This window comes from Mustela erminea, chromosome X (genome assembly GCF_009829155.1).
Source record: "Mustela erminea isolate mMusErm1 chromosome X, mMusErm1.Pri, whole genome shotgun sequence".
NCBI lineage: Eukaryota > Metazoa > Chordata > Mammalia > Carnivora > Mustelidae > Mustela > Mustela erminea.
Window position 1 is genome coordinate 38,892,458 of NC_045635.1, and position 18,027 is coordinate 38,910,484.

Genomic DNA, 18,027 nt, shown 5'->3' on the forward strand with positions numbered 1-18,027 from the left:
CCTTCAACGGACGAATGGATAAGGAAGATGTGGTCCATATACACTATGGAGTATTACGCCTCCATCAGAAAGGATGAATACCCAACTTTTGTAGCAACATGGACGGGACTGGAAGAGATTATGCTGAGTGAAATAAGTCAAGCAGAGAGGGTCAATTATCATATGGTATCACTTATTTGTGGAGCATAACAAATAGCATGGAGGACATGGGGAGATGGAGAGGAGAAGGGAGTTGAGGGAAATTGGAAGGGGAGGAGAACCATGAGAGACTATGGACTCTGAAAAACAACCTGAGGGTCTTGAAGGGGCGGGGGGTGGGAGGTTGGGGGAACAAGGTGGTGAGTCTTAGGGAGGGCACCTATTGCATGGAGCACTGGGTGGGGTGCAAAAACAATGAATACTGTTACGCTGAAGAAAAGAAAAAAAAAAATCGATGAGCAACATCTCCATCCAAAGAGTACCAGCTACATACTTGTCAAATACTTCCAATTCTTTTGCTGAATACAATTAAATCGGCTAGACCTAACTCTTAAAAAGAATACTTTAAGTATGAAAGGAACTATTACTAAAATTTTTCCTAAAGTTGTGGCTTGTGGGTTGTAAATTCATACACTCAAACCCAAAAGTTTAGTAATACCGGTTTCTATGGTTATTCTCATCAACATAGCACGCAAAATGCCATTTCTGCATTAACAGAGTGTTAGTGGGAAATTTCTTTTTTTATTATTTAAAGGATTTTATTTATTTATTTGACAGACAAAGATCACAAGTAGGCAGAGAGGCAGGCAGATCACAAGTAGGCAGAGGAGGAAGCAGGCTCCCCGCGGAGCAGAGAGCCCGATGCGGGGCTCTCCATCCCACGACCCTGGGATCATGACCTGAGCCGAAGACAGAGGCTCAACCCACTGAGCCGCCCGGGCGCCCCTGTTAGTGGGAAATTTCAGTTCAAAACTGCATATATCAGAAACTAATTGCTCGAGGATTTGTTGGGTATGACGTGAAAGTCCATACGGCACTTGTTTCAAATGTCTGCTTCTCCCGACGCGCACATGCACTTGACATTTGCTGATGTAATCTCTTAGGACCACTTGTTAACCTGTCCCTTGCCCCAGTGACTGCAATATGGTACTTAGTCTCAGTCCCAAACTGGACAAAGGTCTTAGTGAATGACAAAGTGAGGAATATATAATCCCCAGAAACCGTGCTCCCTCCGTGTCTCAACTCCCCGGGTCCCACCACGGCTGCGAGATCCAGACTCACCTTGATGTTTCACTTCAAATTAATAGCTGATACCACCAGCCCCTTCCCTGTTGCTAAAAATTAGAAGAGCAACTTTATCACACGCTCAGACTGATTACTGAATAGTCAGTGAATTGTCAGGGCCACGACGGAAGCCATAAAGCTAAGCCAAACTGAGAAGCAGCCTCTAGTCATTAGTATCGTGAGTTGTTTATCCATTTCTTTCTCTTTTTTTTTAACATCTTAATTTTATTTTATTTTTTTCAGTGTTCCAAGATTCATTGTTTATGCACCACATCCGGTGTTTATCCATTTCTAATCTCTCCTTCTCAGTTCCAGCACGTCAGAATCTCGCTGTTTCTTTCTGGGCTGCCTGGAGAAGCCCAGATGCTTGACAACCACATGACAAAGTCAAGGAAGAGTGAGGTGCTTGGTAAGAAACTGACAGCTCATTATGGCCACCCTAAGCTGGAAGCCTGTCTTCGCGGATATGAATATCATTCCTGTGGCCCTAACAGCCAACGTGCCCAGCACCATTTTAAGTACTTTAAAAGCCTTCGATCCTCTTCATTTCAGAGCGAATCTCGGAGAATGCTTTGTCATTATTCCCATTTTGTAGATGAGGATACTCAGACACGTTGGGGGTGGGGGGGGGTTGGGGTGCGGGGGTGGTTTAAGTCATTTGCCCAAGGTCACTCAGCTGCTGTGGGTGACTGTTAAGTGCTTCGTCCAGGAGGCAAACTCAAGATGTGAGCCTTTAAACATGGGACCTTGCGCTGTTTGTGCCTGTTCAAGGAATGTGCTAGAGCTCCCCTTGTTTACATCACCAAGGTTGAATTAACACTTTTTAAAAAATTTATTTGACAGATCACAAGTAGGCAGAAAGGCAGGCAGTGAGAGAGGAGGAAGCAGACTCTCTGCTGAGCAGAGAGTCCGATGCGGGGCTCGATCCCAGGACGCTGGGACCATGACCTGAGCCGAAGGCAGAGGCTTTAACCCTCTGAGCCACCCAGACGCCCCTGAATTAAGACTTTTAATTTGACAAATACACTAACGCAAATGACCACCAGGACCACCAAGAGACGAGCTAAAGGGACCTAAACATTAATAGCAGTTTTCATCACCCCTTCCTCAAAACCAGAACAGGTATTCCAGAGTGCTGTTGAAAGCCCTTCCCAGTTACCAACAATTACCGGAAACCTAAGGACTGAAGATAGCGAGTTCGAGTTTCCTATTTCCATGTACGTTCTTGACAACTTACTTTTCTGCCTTCGGAGGTTAATGGAAAATAGGATATAGAATTACCTAAAATGATCATTCTCAGATATTCCTGCTTGATCAAGTTTGCTTCTAGTTTGCTTCTATTCCATGAATAGTTTTGGGGTTTTTTTTCCCCCTCCCTTCGTATCATATTTATTTTAGGAACACATTTTCTCTTTTCTTCTTTTCTGTACTTTTATAGAGCAAAAAAGTCACTCAGTAGATGCTATGAACCTCCCAGAGAAAATAACAACGAAATTGCCTCAGGCAGAGTGGGATCTTGGAGTGCATGAAAGAGCAGGAAAGCTATCATTACTTATTAATAAAGCTAAATCACTCAAAAACAAAGCCCAAATGTAAAAATAAAAAAGCCAAGTTAAAGTAACCTTCAAACGTTTTTTTTTTTTCAGCTAATTTTCTTCTCTTTCCAAACATAAGCTGGAAAATTATTGTGCTCAGCCATCAGCTCAATAGAATAGTGACATTGCTTTAGTATATTTAATAAGGTATTTAAATCAGTAGAGTGGAAGATAAAGGTCAATAAGATCTAAAGAAAGGTGCAGCCCCTTCCTCAAAAAACTGATTTTTTTCCTCTAAATAATTCAGTTCAAAACACCAATCAATAAAAAGAATTCTAAAGGCTTCCCCAGCAAAGTCGGTTAAAATCACTGGCTGATTATAGCTGATCAGTACATCCTACCCAAATTGCTTCTCCCTTGCCTATCTCCATATACAAGCTAGAAAAGCCAAAACACTCCACTTATTTCCTCAGCCTGCTTTTCAGAAGTCTGTTCTGGGATTCTGGAAAAGGATTTTGTCCCCTTGAGCCAAGGGACAAGTGACACTGCCCCTAGCTCATCCCTTTTTGCCTTGAGATGCATACATGATGCCTAGAGCTGCGGCAGCCACCTTGGGATCATGGGGAGGACACCGGAAATGGTGGCTCAAAATTGAGCCTTTAAATGTGTGCCAGTAGCCACTGACCTCCAGACTTCTGGCTCAGCGGAAAAAAAAAAATAAATCCCTGCTTCTTTAAGCCTCTATTAATCAGGTATTCCATTATTCACAGTAGAAAGCATAACATACTAATGCATTTAGTTTCTAAAAGCTGTGCTTGACTGCAGTTGGTTTTTTTTTTTTAAACAGAGTAAGAGGAGTAAGTGACCTAATGGGTAATTTTCTTTATACATTGACAAAAAAAAAAAATCTCTTCTTAAACTCTGAGCACAACAAATATTAGTAAAATTTATCACCTTCACTGAACTAAGGGATCTAGCTGAAATTAATTCTTGAATTTATGAAGAGCAGCCACTGGTTCCACTGAGAAGACTGAAAGAATGGAAAATACAAAGGCAGCTGTGAGGGGTATACCCATGGGCAATGTACCTGGAAACAGAAACCAGTTGTTCATGACCTGGCCTGGTACCTTCTTAAAGGATATTATGGAGGAAGGTCTACCTCAAGGTAAAACAAGAGAGTTGTTCAGGGAATGAAGGTTCATGAATGCATGGGCATGGGTGTGCGCATGCGTCAGCATGCTAGGGGTAGAACGCTGACTTGAGCGCCCAACCCACAAGTTCAACACTCCTATAATAACATACCAGCTAGCACAGTATCTGATGCAAGCTGAGGGTCAAAGAAGATGGCATGAAAAAACAAAGTGCTTGCAACACAGACTTCCCTCCTTCCCCCAGCAGTCTGGGGCTAATAGCCATGGATTCAAAAATGATGAGTTAGAGTAGAGGGGTAAGATACAAGGGAAGCACACCTTCCAGCTAGATTTGGTGAACTGCTAAAGACTTTCAGGGGGCAGAGGCAGCTGTGTCCCCTAGCTGTGAGGACAGTAGATGACAGAGGCCCAAGGGTGGGAGGGGGTAGTGATTGTGCAGTTGTGCAGAGTGTGTTTTGGGACTAGAATCTGAAAATCTGCATCAGTAGTCCCTGATCCCACAAAAGCAACGACTGAAGCAAAAATTATAATCCAATACTTGTAACAATAATATTGAGAAGTGGGAAAGGAACGCTGATACAGACCACAGTCTATGTAAATCATCCATATATACTGTAAGATCCAGAACAACCACTCTGTAACTATACTAAGAGAAACCCTCAACATAGTGATTTGACAATTCTATCATGTAACTGTCACCACAGTGTGGTCACCATACAAGGTTATCACAGTATAATTTTTTTTAAGATTTTATTTATTTATTTGACAGAGACAGGGAGTGAGAGAACACAGGCAGGAGGAGCAGCAGAGGGAGAGGGAGAAGCAGGCCTTCTACTAAGCAGGGACCGCAATGGGGGCTCCCAGGACACTGGGATCATGATCGGAGCCGAAGGTAGATGCTTAACTGACTGAGCCACCCAGGTGTCGCAATCATTACAGTATTATTGACTATATTCTCTATGCTCTACTTTTCATCCCTGTGCATTATTTATTTTACAACTGGAAATTTATACCACTTAGTCACTATATTGAACACCAGAAACTAATATAACATTGCATGTCAATTATACTTCCATAATAAAAAAAAAATTTAAGCATATACTCTCCAAAACACTATAAATAAATCAAGATGGAAACCTAACAACAACAACAAAAAAGTTCTGGTATCCCATGGGAAGAGCAGAAAAAAGAAACAGAGGAAAGAAACAGAAAACAGAAATAATATATCAGACATAATCATTAACACACCAAAACCCACCTTGTATGTAAATGACCAAATACATTAATCAAAAGGCAGATTTGCAGAGTGAATTTATAAAGCATGACCAACTACTTGCTGATCACAGGGAACTCACTTCAAATTCAAGGACAGAAATCAGTTAAAAGTAAAGATATGAAAAAGATACACAAGGCAAATACTAATTTAAAAAAAAGCAAAAGTGGCTCTATCAGTAACTGATACACTAGACTTCAGAGCAAAGAAAATTACTAGAGAAAATAGAGCCTTTATATAATGATAAAAGAATCAATCCACCAGAAAGACACTACAAACTTAAATGTGCATGCACCAAATAACAAAACGTCAAAATATATGAAGCAAAACCAGTAAAGTTAAAGGAGAAATAGATAAATCCACAATTGCAGTTGGGGACTTCAGCAAACCTCTGGGCAACCAACACATGTAGCCAACAGATCCTAATTGACTTATATAGAACCCTCTACTCAACAAGAGCAGAATACATATTCTTTTCAAGTGTGTGTGGAACAATAACCAAGTTAGACCATACTCCAGACCATAAAAGCGACTTTGGCAAATTCAAAAGAATTAAGATCATACAGATTGTATTTGATGATAATGGCAATGAACTAGAAATTAATAACAGAAGAACAACAGGAAAAACCTCCAAATGTTTGGAAATCAAACAACACACTTTTCAACGGTATATGGGTCAAGAAGGAAAGCTCAGAAATTTTTAAAAAAATAGGTAGAATGGAAAGAAAATGAAAATGCAACTTATCAAAATATGTGGAATGCACCTAAAACAGTAGGGGGAAATTTGCACTAAATACCTACATTAGAAATAAGGAAAGGAGACACCCAGGTGGTCCAGTCAGTTAAGCGGCCGACTTTTGGTTTCAGCTCAAGTCGTGATCTCAGGGTCATGGGATCCAGCCCCATGTCAGGCTCCACGCTCAGTGAGGAATCCACTTGAGGTTCTCTCTCCCTCTCTCTCTGCCCTTGCCCCTCAACACTGCTCTCTCACTCTCTCTCTAGAAAATAAGTAAATCTGAAAAAAAAAAAAAAAAGAAATGAGGAAAGGTCTCAAATCAATCCCCTATGTTCCTACTTAGAAAAAGAAGAGTAAAATAATTTTTTTAAAAGCCCAAAGAAGGGAATAATAAAGATTAGAGCAGAAACCAGCAAAATTAAAAAACAAACAAACAAACAAAAAAAACCAGTAAAACCGAGAAAGTCAAACACAAAACTTGTTCTTCAAAAAATACATATTCATAAAATTAATCTCTAGCAAGACTGAAAAAGCTTTTAAAAAGAGTTAAGATACAAATCACCAATAACAGAAATGAAATAGGATATTTTAATAGATGCCATAGCCATTAAAAAGATAGTAAGGGAACACTCTGACCAACTTTACACACATAAATTGAACAACTTAAAAAAGTGAACCAATTTCTCAAAACCACAAACTCCCAAAGCTCAGCCAAGATGAAATAATCTGAAGAGTAACCTTTAAAGAACCTGAATTTACAACTAAAGCCAAAAAGAAATCCCTATGCCCAGCCGGCTTTACTGGAGAATTTTGCCCAATATTTAAATAAGAATTAACACCAAGTTTATGCAGTCTCTTCCTGAAAATAAAGAGGAGGGAACTATCCCCAGCTTATTTTATTAAGTCAATATTATCTTGATACCATACCATAGAAGACAGTTCAAAATCAGAAAACTACAGACCAAAATCTCTCTTCAACATAGATGTAAAAATCCTCCACAAAAAAATTAGCAAATTGAGTCTGGCACTGTATGAAAAGAATTATACACTATGACCACCTGAGATTTATTATGCAAGACTAGGTCAACATTTCAAAATCAATGTAATTTACCATATCAACAAATGGAGAAGAAAAATGATCATATCAGTAATACAAGTTAAACACATTTGTTAAATGCAACACCCATTTATGTTAAAGACCCCCAAATAATTAAGAATATAGGGGAATTACTTGATAAAGATCATCTACAAAAAATCTATAGCTAACCTCACACTTAATAGTTAAAGACTAAATGGTCTCCCAAAATCAGGAACAAAGCAAGAATGTCTGTCCTACTCATTCAACACATTAGTAGAAGTTCTACCCACCATGGGAAGCCAAGAAAAATAAATTAAAGGGATACAAACTGGAAAGGAAGAAAAAGCACTATCTCTATTTATAGGTTTCAAGATTCTTTATATAAAAAAACTTCATAGGATCTACCAAAAAAAAAAAATCCTACAACTAGTAATTGAGTTCAGCAGGGTCACAGGATGCAAGATCAACACACAGAAGTCCATCACACTTCTATGTACTAACAATGAACACGTGAGACTGAAATTTAAAACATGATGTCATTTACAATCACTCCAAAGAAAATGAAATTTGAAACATACACAAGATATGTGAGTTGAAAATTATAAAATGCTAATTAAAAAAATCAAAAATGACCTAAAGAAATGGAGACCCATATCAAGCTCAAGGGTTAGAAGACTCTACATAGTAAAGATGCTGATTCTCCTCCAAAAGGATCTAGAGGTCTAATGCAATTCCTATCAATATCCCAGCAAAGTTACCTGTAGACATAGACAAGCTGATTCTAAAATTCGTATGGAAGGTACAGGCCCTAGACAAAGAAGAATCTTGAGAAAGAAGACTGAAGTAGAAGGAATCACTGTACCTGATATTAAGGTTTATGATATTACCATAGTAATAAAAACAGTTTGGCATTGGCAGAAAGACAGATACAAAGACCAACAGAACACAATAGACACCAAAAATACCACTCAAAAATGCTCAAATGAGGGGTACCTGGGTGGCTCAGTGGGTTAAGCCTCTCCCTTTGGCCCAGGTCATGATCCCAGTGTCCTGGGATTGAGCCCGGCATTGGGCTCTCTGCTCAGTGGGGAGCCTGCTTCCCCCTCTCCGTCTGTCTCTCTGCCTACTTGTGATATCTCTCTCTCTCTCAAATAAATAAATAAAATCTTTAAAATAAATAAATAAATAAAAATTTTAAAAAATGCTCGAGTGAGTTTTTACAAAGGTGCAAAAGCAATTCAGTAGAGGAAGGATAGCATTTTCAACAAATGGACAGTCAAAGACAAAATCAAATGGATCCTGACCTAAATATCAGACCTTACATAAAAAAAAAAAAAATCAACTCAAAATGGATCACAGACTTGAACATAAAATGTAAAACTATAAAAATTTTAGGAAAAAAACTTCAGTCTCTAGAGCTGGGCAGAGAGTTCTTAGATTTAACGTCAAAAGCATGATCCATAAAAGGAAAAAATTGATAAATTGGACCTCAACAAAATTAGAAACTTTTTTGCTATGCAAAAGACAGTTAACAGGATGAGAAGACGAGCTACAGACTGGGAGAAAATATGTGCAAATCACATCTTAGCTGAAGGGCTAGTATCTAGAATATATAAAGAATTCTCAAAGCTCCACAGTAAAAACACAGTCCAATTAGAAACAGGCAAAAGACATAAACAGACATTTCACCAAGGTGGATATACAGATGGCAAATAAGCACATGGAAAGAGATGCGATGCATACATAAGCCATCAGAGAAATGGCAGTTAAACCCACAATAAGATGTCACTACACACCTATTGGCTAAAATAAAAAATAGTGACAATACTAAATGCTGACTAGGATGTGGACAAACTAGATCGTTTACACACCGCTCTGGGGAACGTAAAATGGTACATTCGCTCTCACAAATAGTTTGGTAGGCTTTTTCTTTCTTTCTTTCTTTCTTTTTTTTTTTTTTTTAACTAAACATGCAGGGGCGTCACAGTGCCTCAGTCATTTGAACATCTAACTCTTGGTTTTGGCTCAGGTCATGATCTCATGGGTTGTGGGATCGAGCCCACCCCCCCATGTTGGGGCCCTGCGCTCAGTGTGTGGTCTGCTTGAGATTCTGTTTCTGCCCCTCACCCCCCATTCATACATTCTCTATCTCGCTCTCTGAAATAAATAAAATCTTTTCAAAAAACTTAACATGCAATTACCATTATGATCCAGCAGCTGCACTCTTGGACATTCATCTTGGAAAATGAAAGCACGTGTCCACACAAAAACCTGCACATGAATGCCCATAGCGACTGCATCCCTCGTAGCCAAAAACTAGCAACAACCCAGATGTTCTCCAGCAAGTGAACAGTGAAACAAACTGTGGCACATACATGGACTACTACTCAGCAATAAAAATGAATGAACAACTGATATGGACAATTTGCTAGATAAGCCATCAAAAAATTAAGTCAAGTGAAAAATAATAATCCCAAGAGGTACATATATCTTCAAAGTAATGAAAATTGAGGGGGGAGACCCAGGGTGGCTCAGTAGGTTTAGCACCTGACTCTTGATTTTGGCTCAGGTCATGATCTCAGGATCACGGGATCCAGCCCTGCGATGGGCTCCACGCTAAGTGGGGAGTCGGCTTGTCCCTCTCGCTCTGCTTCTCCTCCCCACTTGTAGTCTCTCTCTCAAATAAGTAAAATCTTCTTAAAAAGTTTTAGAAATGGAGCACAGATTAGGGGTTGCCAGGAATCAGAGACACGGTGGGGGGGCAGTTGATAGGAAGGAGGTGGAAGGGGTTATAAAAGATAAACAGGATGGATCCTTGTGGTGCTGGAACAGATCTGTATCTTCCCTGTCAGGGTGACAACAGCAACCCACACATGTGATGAACCATTTAGACTAAAAGCACACACGTAAATGAGTATAAGTAAAGCCAGGGGTGGTGCCTGGGTGGCTCAGTGGGTTAAGCCTCTGCCTTCAGCTTGGGTCACGATCTCAGGGTCCTGGGATCGAGCCCTGAGTCGGGCTCTCTGCTCAGCAGGGAGCCTGCTTCCCCCCCCCGCTTCTCTCTCTGCCTGCCTCTCTGCCTACTTGTGATCTCTGTCTGTCAAATAAATAAACAAAATCTTAAAAAAAAAAAAAAAGCTGGGGAAACCTTAATGGGATCAGTGGATTATATTAATGTTAATATCCTGGTTGTGCTATTCTACCAGTTTTGCAAAATGGTACCAATGGGAAACTGAGTAAAGTGTACACAGGGTTGCTCTGTATTATTCCTTAGAACTACACATGAATCTTTAATTTTCCTCCATAAAAATTTCAATTAACAGTAAAAGGCAAGAGTGGGTCTACTTTCTTTGATAAACCAGGAGACAGTCCACACAGGGCCCTTGGATAATGTATGAAGTATGAATGGAAACACACATGAGCCATAAATGACTCACAACAATAAGATGGAAATAGTCCTATAAATGATAAAACAAACATCAAGTTGCCAAACTTGGCTGCCGAAGCAAAGGTAGTCTAAATGAACCGTAAGCCAAGTGAACGGACCTGTTCTCCCCCAGATCTCTAACCATTGTGACCATCCCCTCCTTGGAGATGCCAAACACATAGTTAGGAAAACAAAAAGTTTCTTTGGCCAAGCTGGGCTGTTCGTCACATAGGAATTGCTAGGTTGAATTCAGGCATCCTGGGGCCTGGCTAATGAGGGACTGAAAATGACTAGTTCCCCTTCCTTTTGCTTTGGGGACCCCCCTCCCCTCTCAGAGTTGACTTTGCCCTTTCTACAACTGTACTAACAGAATCAACTCGGGGAATGGCCCAAGAAATCCCTTTATGTCTGCACATGTGCGTGTCTAGCATCCTGTTGTCGGGAGACTGGTCTCTTAAGGGGGTCCTGCCTCATCAAGGCTCAGAGAACAGTGTTCTGCTTCCACAAAGAGCCAAACTGGATGTCAACAAGGAGAAGAGAACTGTCCCTCTGCATGGCACAGTAGGCCACAGGAGAGGCTTGGGGTCACCCCTTGTATGTGGCCTCTCCGAGCTATCCTGGCAGCTTGATATAAGCCTTGCATCCTGACAGGCTTATAATCTATTTAAGGCTCAGAAACAAATGAGTTTCTTTCTCTCTTATAGTCACCATTGCTACCCTAAGAACTACTCTGCTCCATGGCAGCAGGGGAAGACACAGGCAAAAAGCTAGTTCCAGAGAGGATTTTCCCCAACTGTGTTTATCCCCCCAAGTTTTGGGGCATGGCTGCTACAGGCAGACAGAGGTTAGCAAACAGGCACCTATTAGGAGCCTGCCCCGGGGAAGGAAGGGCAACCCAGAGAGCCATCAATCACAGTTTCCCAGTCCGCGGAGGAATGTCACAAAACAGCATGTAAAGAACGCAAAACACAACACGGGCAACCAGCCAGTAAGGGGATGAACTGGGAGGTCCGGACAATATAGATATGTTCAAGGTTCTGTAGCCAGACAGAGGGCTCCTGCTGACATGATCAGGGAAGGCTTGAATGAGAAGGGGGGAGTAGAGCTGCCCTCCGAGGGAAGGCTAAGATCTAGATGGGGACAGGGAGAAGCACGAGAATGCCGTCAGGAAGATGACAAGTAAACTCAGCATTGAGTGGTTTAATAATGGAGTCCAAAATATATTCAAAGGACAGACAGCGAGCATATGCTGGTTTCACTGGGGTATGAGGCTTGTTTTCTATTACGGAAAAAGAAAACTGCTAAGAAAGAAGAGTATCGCTTGATTTTTTACAATGGTGGTATACTCATGTATTACCTATATATTAAAAAAGGCAAACAAAAATGTTTTAAAGGAAGGGATGCTAAGGTACCTGAGTGGCTCAGTAGGTTAAGCATCAGATTCTTATTTTTTTTTTAAAGATATGATTTGTTTATTTGAGATAAAATTTGAGAGAGAGAGAGAGAGAGAGAGAGAGCAGGCACAAGCAGGGGGAGCAGCAGGCAGAGGGAGAGGGAGAAGCAGGCCCTCCACTGAGCAGGGAGCCTCAGTCCCGGAACTCCAGGATCATGACCTGAGCTGAAAGCAGACCCCCAACCGACGGAGCCACTCAGGCACCCCTAAGCGTCAGACTCTTGATTTTGGCTCAGGTCATGATCTCAAGGGTCAAGGGACTGAGAGCCCCATGTCGGGCTCCATGCTGAGTGTGGAGCTTGCTTGGGATTCTTTCTCTTCCTCTCCCTCTGCTCCTCCCCCATTCATTCTGTCTCTTTCTCTCTCTCTCAAACAAACAACGAAATGCTAAGGCTGAGGAGGCATCTAGACTCACAGGTCTTGAGTCTGTGGCTGGTGTGGCAGAAAACAGACAAACTTTTTAGTTCCCAAAAGTCATTATTTACTTTCCTTTGTCTTTCGCAGCTCCAAAAACAGATGGTGAAAAATCAAATTCCCAATACCCCTTTAGCAGAGGAAAGCCACACAACTCAATTTTAGCCAATAAGATATAAATGGGAAATCTACTGAGGGCCTGGAAAACACTTAATTTTTTATATAAGAGACTTTTCACCTCCCTCTCCTTCCTACTTGTCTTGAACATGGTTATGAGATGTGATGTCTGGAACTGAGGCAACCACCTTGCAACCATGAGGCCACCTTGCAACCATGAAAAGCCAGCATTCTCATGATAGCAGAATGGAGAGAGAAAAAGAGTCTGAGTCCTTTATGACATTCATCAGCCACTGCTTAAACCTGAAACTGCCACACCTCTAGAGTTCTTCTGATGAGAAAATCAATCTGGCTTAAGCCACTGTTAGCCAGGCATACTGTTACTCACAGCCAAAAGTATCTATCCTAAGTGACATAGTTATAAAGTTAGGGACAGAAGGCAAAAGTGACCAATGTTAGCTGTGTTTGATCCCCAAACAGCCAAAGTGACTCCAACTTCTGAACCCCAAATTAACATTTAGGAATGGTAATGGAATAACATCCGAAGTATGAATGACAGCTTCAAGAATTGGCCCAGTCTGCATTAATGGGATTTCAAGGACATTTCAATAGCTACTGGAAACAAGTAACAAAGTAACAAGTAACAAAATCCTCTCAATCAAAATGATCCCATGATCCTGGCATGACAGACACCTCTTGTTTGTCTAGCGATTCCGCACCAACTCCTTTTTTTTTTTTTCAAGATTTTACTTATTTATTTGACGGACAGAGACTGCAAGTAGGCAGAGAGGCAGGCAGAGACAGAGAGAGGGGGAAGCAGGCTCCCCGCATCAGGAGCCTGACGCGGGGCTTAATCCCAGGACCCTGGCATCACGACCCGAGCCAAAGGCAGGGGCTTTAACGCACTGAGTGACCCAGGAGCCCCACACCAACTCCTTTCTTTGGCTATTTATTTTCCAACAGCTTTATTGAGGTATAATTTATATATTTTTAAGTTCACCCACTTAAAATATATAATTCAATGGAGTTTACCACAACTGCAAAGTTGTGCAGTCATCCCCACAATCTAACTTTAGAATGCATTCATCATCCCAAAAGAAATTTCATACCCATTAGCAGTGACTCCTCATTTCATCCCCTCCCCAACACGGGCTGCAGCAACCATTCATCTACTTTCTGTCTCTATAGATTTGCCTGTGCTGTACATTTCACACAGTCTCATACAACTTGCACTCTTTTACATATTGTTTACAGTATCAGTATTTTTATGGCCAAATAATATTCTGTTGTATGGCTCATACCACATTTTATTTATCCATTTGTCAGTGGATGGACATTTGGGTTATTCCCAATTTGGGGGCCAATATGAATAATGTTATAAACATTCACATTTGCGTTTTTTATGGACATACATGTCTCTTCTCTTGTATACATGGGGGTGCTGCGTCATACAGTAACTCTACCTTTAAACTTCTGTGAAACAACACATTTTCCATAGCAGCAGCACTGTTCTGTATTCCCACCAGCAATGGACGGGGCTTCCAATTTCTCCACATCCTTGCTAACACCAGTTACTGTCTTTTCCTTATAGCCATCCCAGCGGGGATAGCGTAACAGCTCACGGGGGTTTTGATTTAAATTTTCCTAAAGACTAATGATATTGCACATCTTTTCAAGTGTTTGTGGCTCTTTGTATAAGTTTTTTGGAGCAACACCTGTTCAGATCCTCTACTCCTTTTATATACACGGGACAGAAGTCCTTCATCACATAGATGCTTTGCAGATATCGTCTGCCATACTACAGGCTGCCATTCTACTTTTTCCGTAGTTTCTTTTGAAACCCAACTTTGGCTATTTCTTGCAGCAGTATTTGTTATAGCAAAACACTGGAAATAACGCAACTATATATTAAAAGCGGATGGGCTGAACAAACTATGGTATGTCCACACAATGGAATAAGTAGCTATGAGTGGAGGACACATTCCAAGGGCATGAGGAAAACTGTCCACTACGATGAAGCGATCTCCAAGATACACTGTTAGAAGGAAAAACAGAAGTTGGAAGACAATGGATAGGGTATGCTACCATCTGTTTAGTAAGAGACCATGTGAATATATTTTAAAATTTGCTGGGCTTTTTTTTTTTTTTAACAACTATTTTATTTTATTTTTAAGTTAATTTAATTTTTTTTCCAGTGTTCCAAGATTCATTGTTTAGGCACCACACCCTGAAAAAGAAAAGATTAAAAAAAGTTTTGGGTTAAGCTACTTATAGAGGGAAGGGAGAAAGAGAAAAAGATTTGAAGGGACAAGGTTAAAAGCTATACGTGCCTGAATGCACCACACTTTGTAAATTTGACTCTGAAACCACATAAATGTTTTATTTTTACACTATAGTAAAAGCAAAATTCTTAAAGTTAGAAAAGCAAGATCCATATAAGTGATGAATCACTGAATTTTACTCCAGAAACCAATATTGCACTGTGTGTTAACTATCTAAAATTTAAATTAGGGGTGCCTGGGTGGCTCAGATGGTTAAGCTTCTGCCTCTGGCTCAGGTCAGGATCTCAGGGTCCTAGGATCCAGTCCTACGTTGGGTTCCCTGCTCAGCAGGGACTCTGCTCCTCCCTCTCCCTCTGCTCCTCCTCCTGCTTGTGCTCGCTTTCCTCTTTCTCTCTCTCAAATAAATAGTCTTTCAAAATTTTTAAATTAAAAAAAAAGAAGAAAAAAAAAACAAAACCAAAATGAAATGAATGAACCTAACTGGGTATTAAGTTGGGGACCTAACGATACTGTCAGAAACATTTAAATGAAACTCAATAATTTGACCACATATTCCTAATGGGATATATAAAACAAAAGAACTACAAGGAAGTATTAAACCATTTGAAAGCTGAAATTGTTAATAATGTTATTATTGATCAGAAACTACTATATGGATATATATTTTACTTATGGTAGGATAACAAGAAAATCATGCTAACATCCTCATGAAGCAAGATTCTCAATGTAAGTAAAAGATAACTATAGAATCAAAGAAGATAAAAACTCTATAATCTTTCATTTGCATTGGAAATATCAATTTGGATTCATGTTGTATTTTATCTTTAAAAATGTACACATATTTTCTAGCCTTAAGAGAATGAAAATTCAAGCCATGGACTGGAAGAAAATATTTGCAAAGCATATATCTAACAGTGAACTTGTCTCCAGAATATATAAATAACTCTCAAAATTCAATAGGAAAGAAATAATCCAATTAAAGACAGGCAAAACACATGAACAGAAATTTTACCAAAGAGGATAGATGGGTGGCAAATAAGCACACAAAAAGATGTTCAACATCATTAACTGCTGGGGGAAAAAGTTTCAATCAGGATGACATACCTCTGTACATTTATTAGAACAGCTAAAATTCAAACGCTGACAATGCCAGCTATTCATGAGGATTCTGAGTAATAGCAACACTCATTCACTGCTGATGGGAATGCAAAATGATACAGCCACATTGGAAGACAGTTTAGCAACTGCTTATAAAGTTGAACATATACATATGCCAGTTCCAAACAGATAAGAAAGTCAAGTATCCTGTCACTCATAGGGAAGCAGTGACAATTTTGCTGTGGTTTTTCAACGTCTGATTCCTATAAGCAAAGCTTTCCTTGGTAGCAGGTATCAAGAGTCCAGTCAGCAATCTCATTTTAGTTGAAAATGAAATCCACGTGTGCTTATCTCCAATTTGACCCAGAATTCAGTATTTAGGGGGCAAAACACAGGCACATTTAAGAGGTAATTTTTATTCTTTATTTTTAAGAAAATAATATTCTTTTTTTAAAAGATTGATTTATTTGAGAGAGACAGAGAAAGCAAGAGTACGGTGAGGGGAGGGGGAGAGCAGAGGGAGAGAATTCAAAAGCAGATTCCTCGCTGAGCCCCACGCAGGGCTTGATCTCATGACCCTAAAGACCATAGCCTGAGCCGAAACCAAGAGTCAGACACTCAACCTATGGAGCCACCCAGACACCTGATAAAGCTTAACTTTCAAGTCTCATGTAAAATTAAGTCTTAGGCTATATTTTTATTCATATGGCTTTGCCATATGGTTTTAGTAACTTATTTAACATTGTCAATGTATTTTCATGTTGTAAACAGCATTAATGAAAATGAATTTATAACATCTATTTAAATTAAATCAACTGAGCCTTTTAAAAATAAATCCCATCTTGGATTAAAACAGTTACTGAACAGAAATGCATTATGCTGCTTTATGAATTTTCTAAATGTGTAAGTGTATAAAAAGGAAAGAAAGGTAAGATAGGCTTGATTGCCTATTTGTTTTTCAGGAAAAGCTGGCCAGAAGTCATTTTTAGTTTCAAATAGAGGAGAAAACTACTTTTGCTGATCCCACATACCACACATCATATCTTACTAGGGCCCTCGATAATAGAAACTACGAGAGGATTTTTAGGCCTACTTGGATAAGGGGAAAGTAAGAAATTTTACAGTAAGGGGGAAAAAAACCCTGAAGTTTCCTCCACTATGTACCACCTCCCCCCAACCCTGCATTAAAGTTGATATCCTTTGCAGGAAAGGGAAACCACACAGAGCAGGTCATTAAGTTGACCAAAATTAACAAATCCACAGAAATCTATTACTCTTTACTCAGAAGAGACGATTATTACTGAATCATTACATCTACAACTCATGGATCATGCTAATCATTTATACACAGGAGGTCCCTGAGAGCTGAAAGACATTTCCAAGTCCCTCTGAGATAGAGATTGAAATCTGGGATGAAGACGTCTCTGAACTCGTTGAGGTGATCAGTGCAAAACACTGTGAAGGTACCATATGCCAGTGAATGATACCCATTCAAATGGCTAGTGGTCAGTTTTATGTTATGTGAATTTTACAGCAATTTAAGAAAAAAAAAATCTGATAGGCTCTGTTGAAGCTTCTAGAAGGGTAAAAGACTAGACCTGGCCTGGAAGGAAACTGAAGTACTGAACTGAAAACTGAAAACAGAAAACTGAATTGAAAACGTGCTGAAAACAGCATGAACTGGTGGAGACAGCTCTAATGAGAACGTGTTTCACACTCTGCAACCACAATAACAAACAGGTTTGAGTGCAACCCAGTTCACATGCATCATATGACGGAAAGAAAAAGTTCACGGAAGAATGCTTACTGTTCCCATGCCATCACACATTACTTTGATTTTTTAAAAAAATTATTTTCTAGTCAATTTTGCTTCTTTTTTTTTAAATGCTGGCCATGATTCATTAAACTAATCTCATAAGGGTTTGCACCTGATGCAGGTTATTTTAAGGCAATGGAATTGACCACTAAGAATATGACCAGAAATCTGTAAGCAGAATTTTAGATCAGGAAAAACCTCCATCCTGTGCATGAAGTCATTGTTTTATGATTATCTTTGTCATTGTGCTAAATTTAAATTGATTTATCTACCATCCCATGATGAAGTCAGTATGTATATTACGCATTCCTCATAGTGTGTCCTTCAGCTGTTCACCATTAAATTGCTGGTAAATTTCCCAAAGAACCTTATTTCCTTATATAA

At 39.8% G+C, this 18,027-nt stretch overlaps 1 protein-coding gene across 6 annotated transcripts in view; it reads right to left on the bottom strand.

Moving 5' to 3' along the window:
- Nucleotides 1–18,027, bottom strand: part of EFHC2 (EF-hand domain containing 2) — a 186,367-nt gene that overhangs the window by 162,753 nt on the left and 5,587 nt on the right. For 3 of the 6 annotated variants that reach the window (XM_032330119.1, XM_032330116.1, XM_032330118.1), the window contains exon 1: nucleotides 6,024–6,127. The exons of the other annotated variants lie outside the window; for them this stretch is intronic. In XM_032330119.1, coding sequence (XP_032186010.1) covers nucleotides 6,024–6,113 — 90 coding nt within the window. In that variant the 5' untranslated portion in view covers nucleotides 6,114–6,127. Of the gene's footprint in view, nucleotides 1–6,023; nucleotides 6,128–18,027 lie in introns of those variants that run through there. 6 annotated transcript variants of the gene reach the window in all.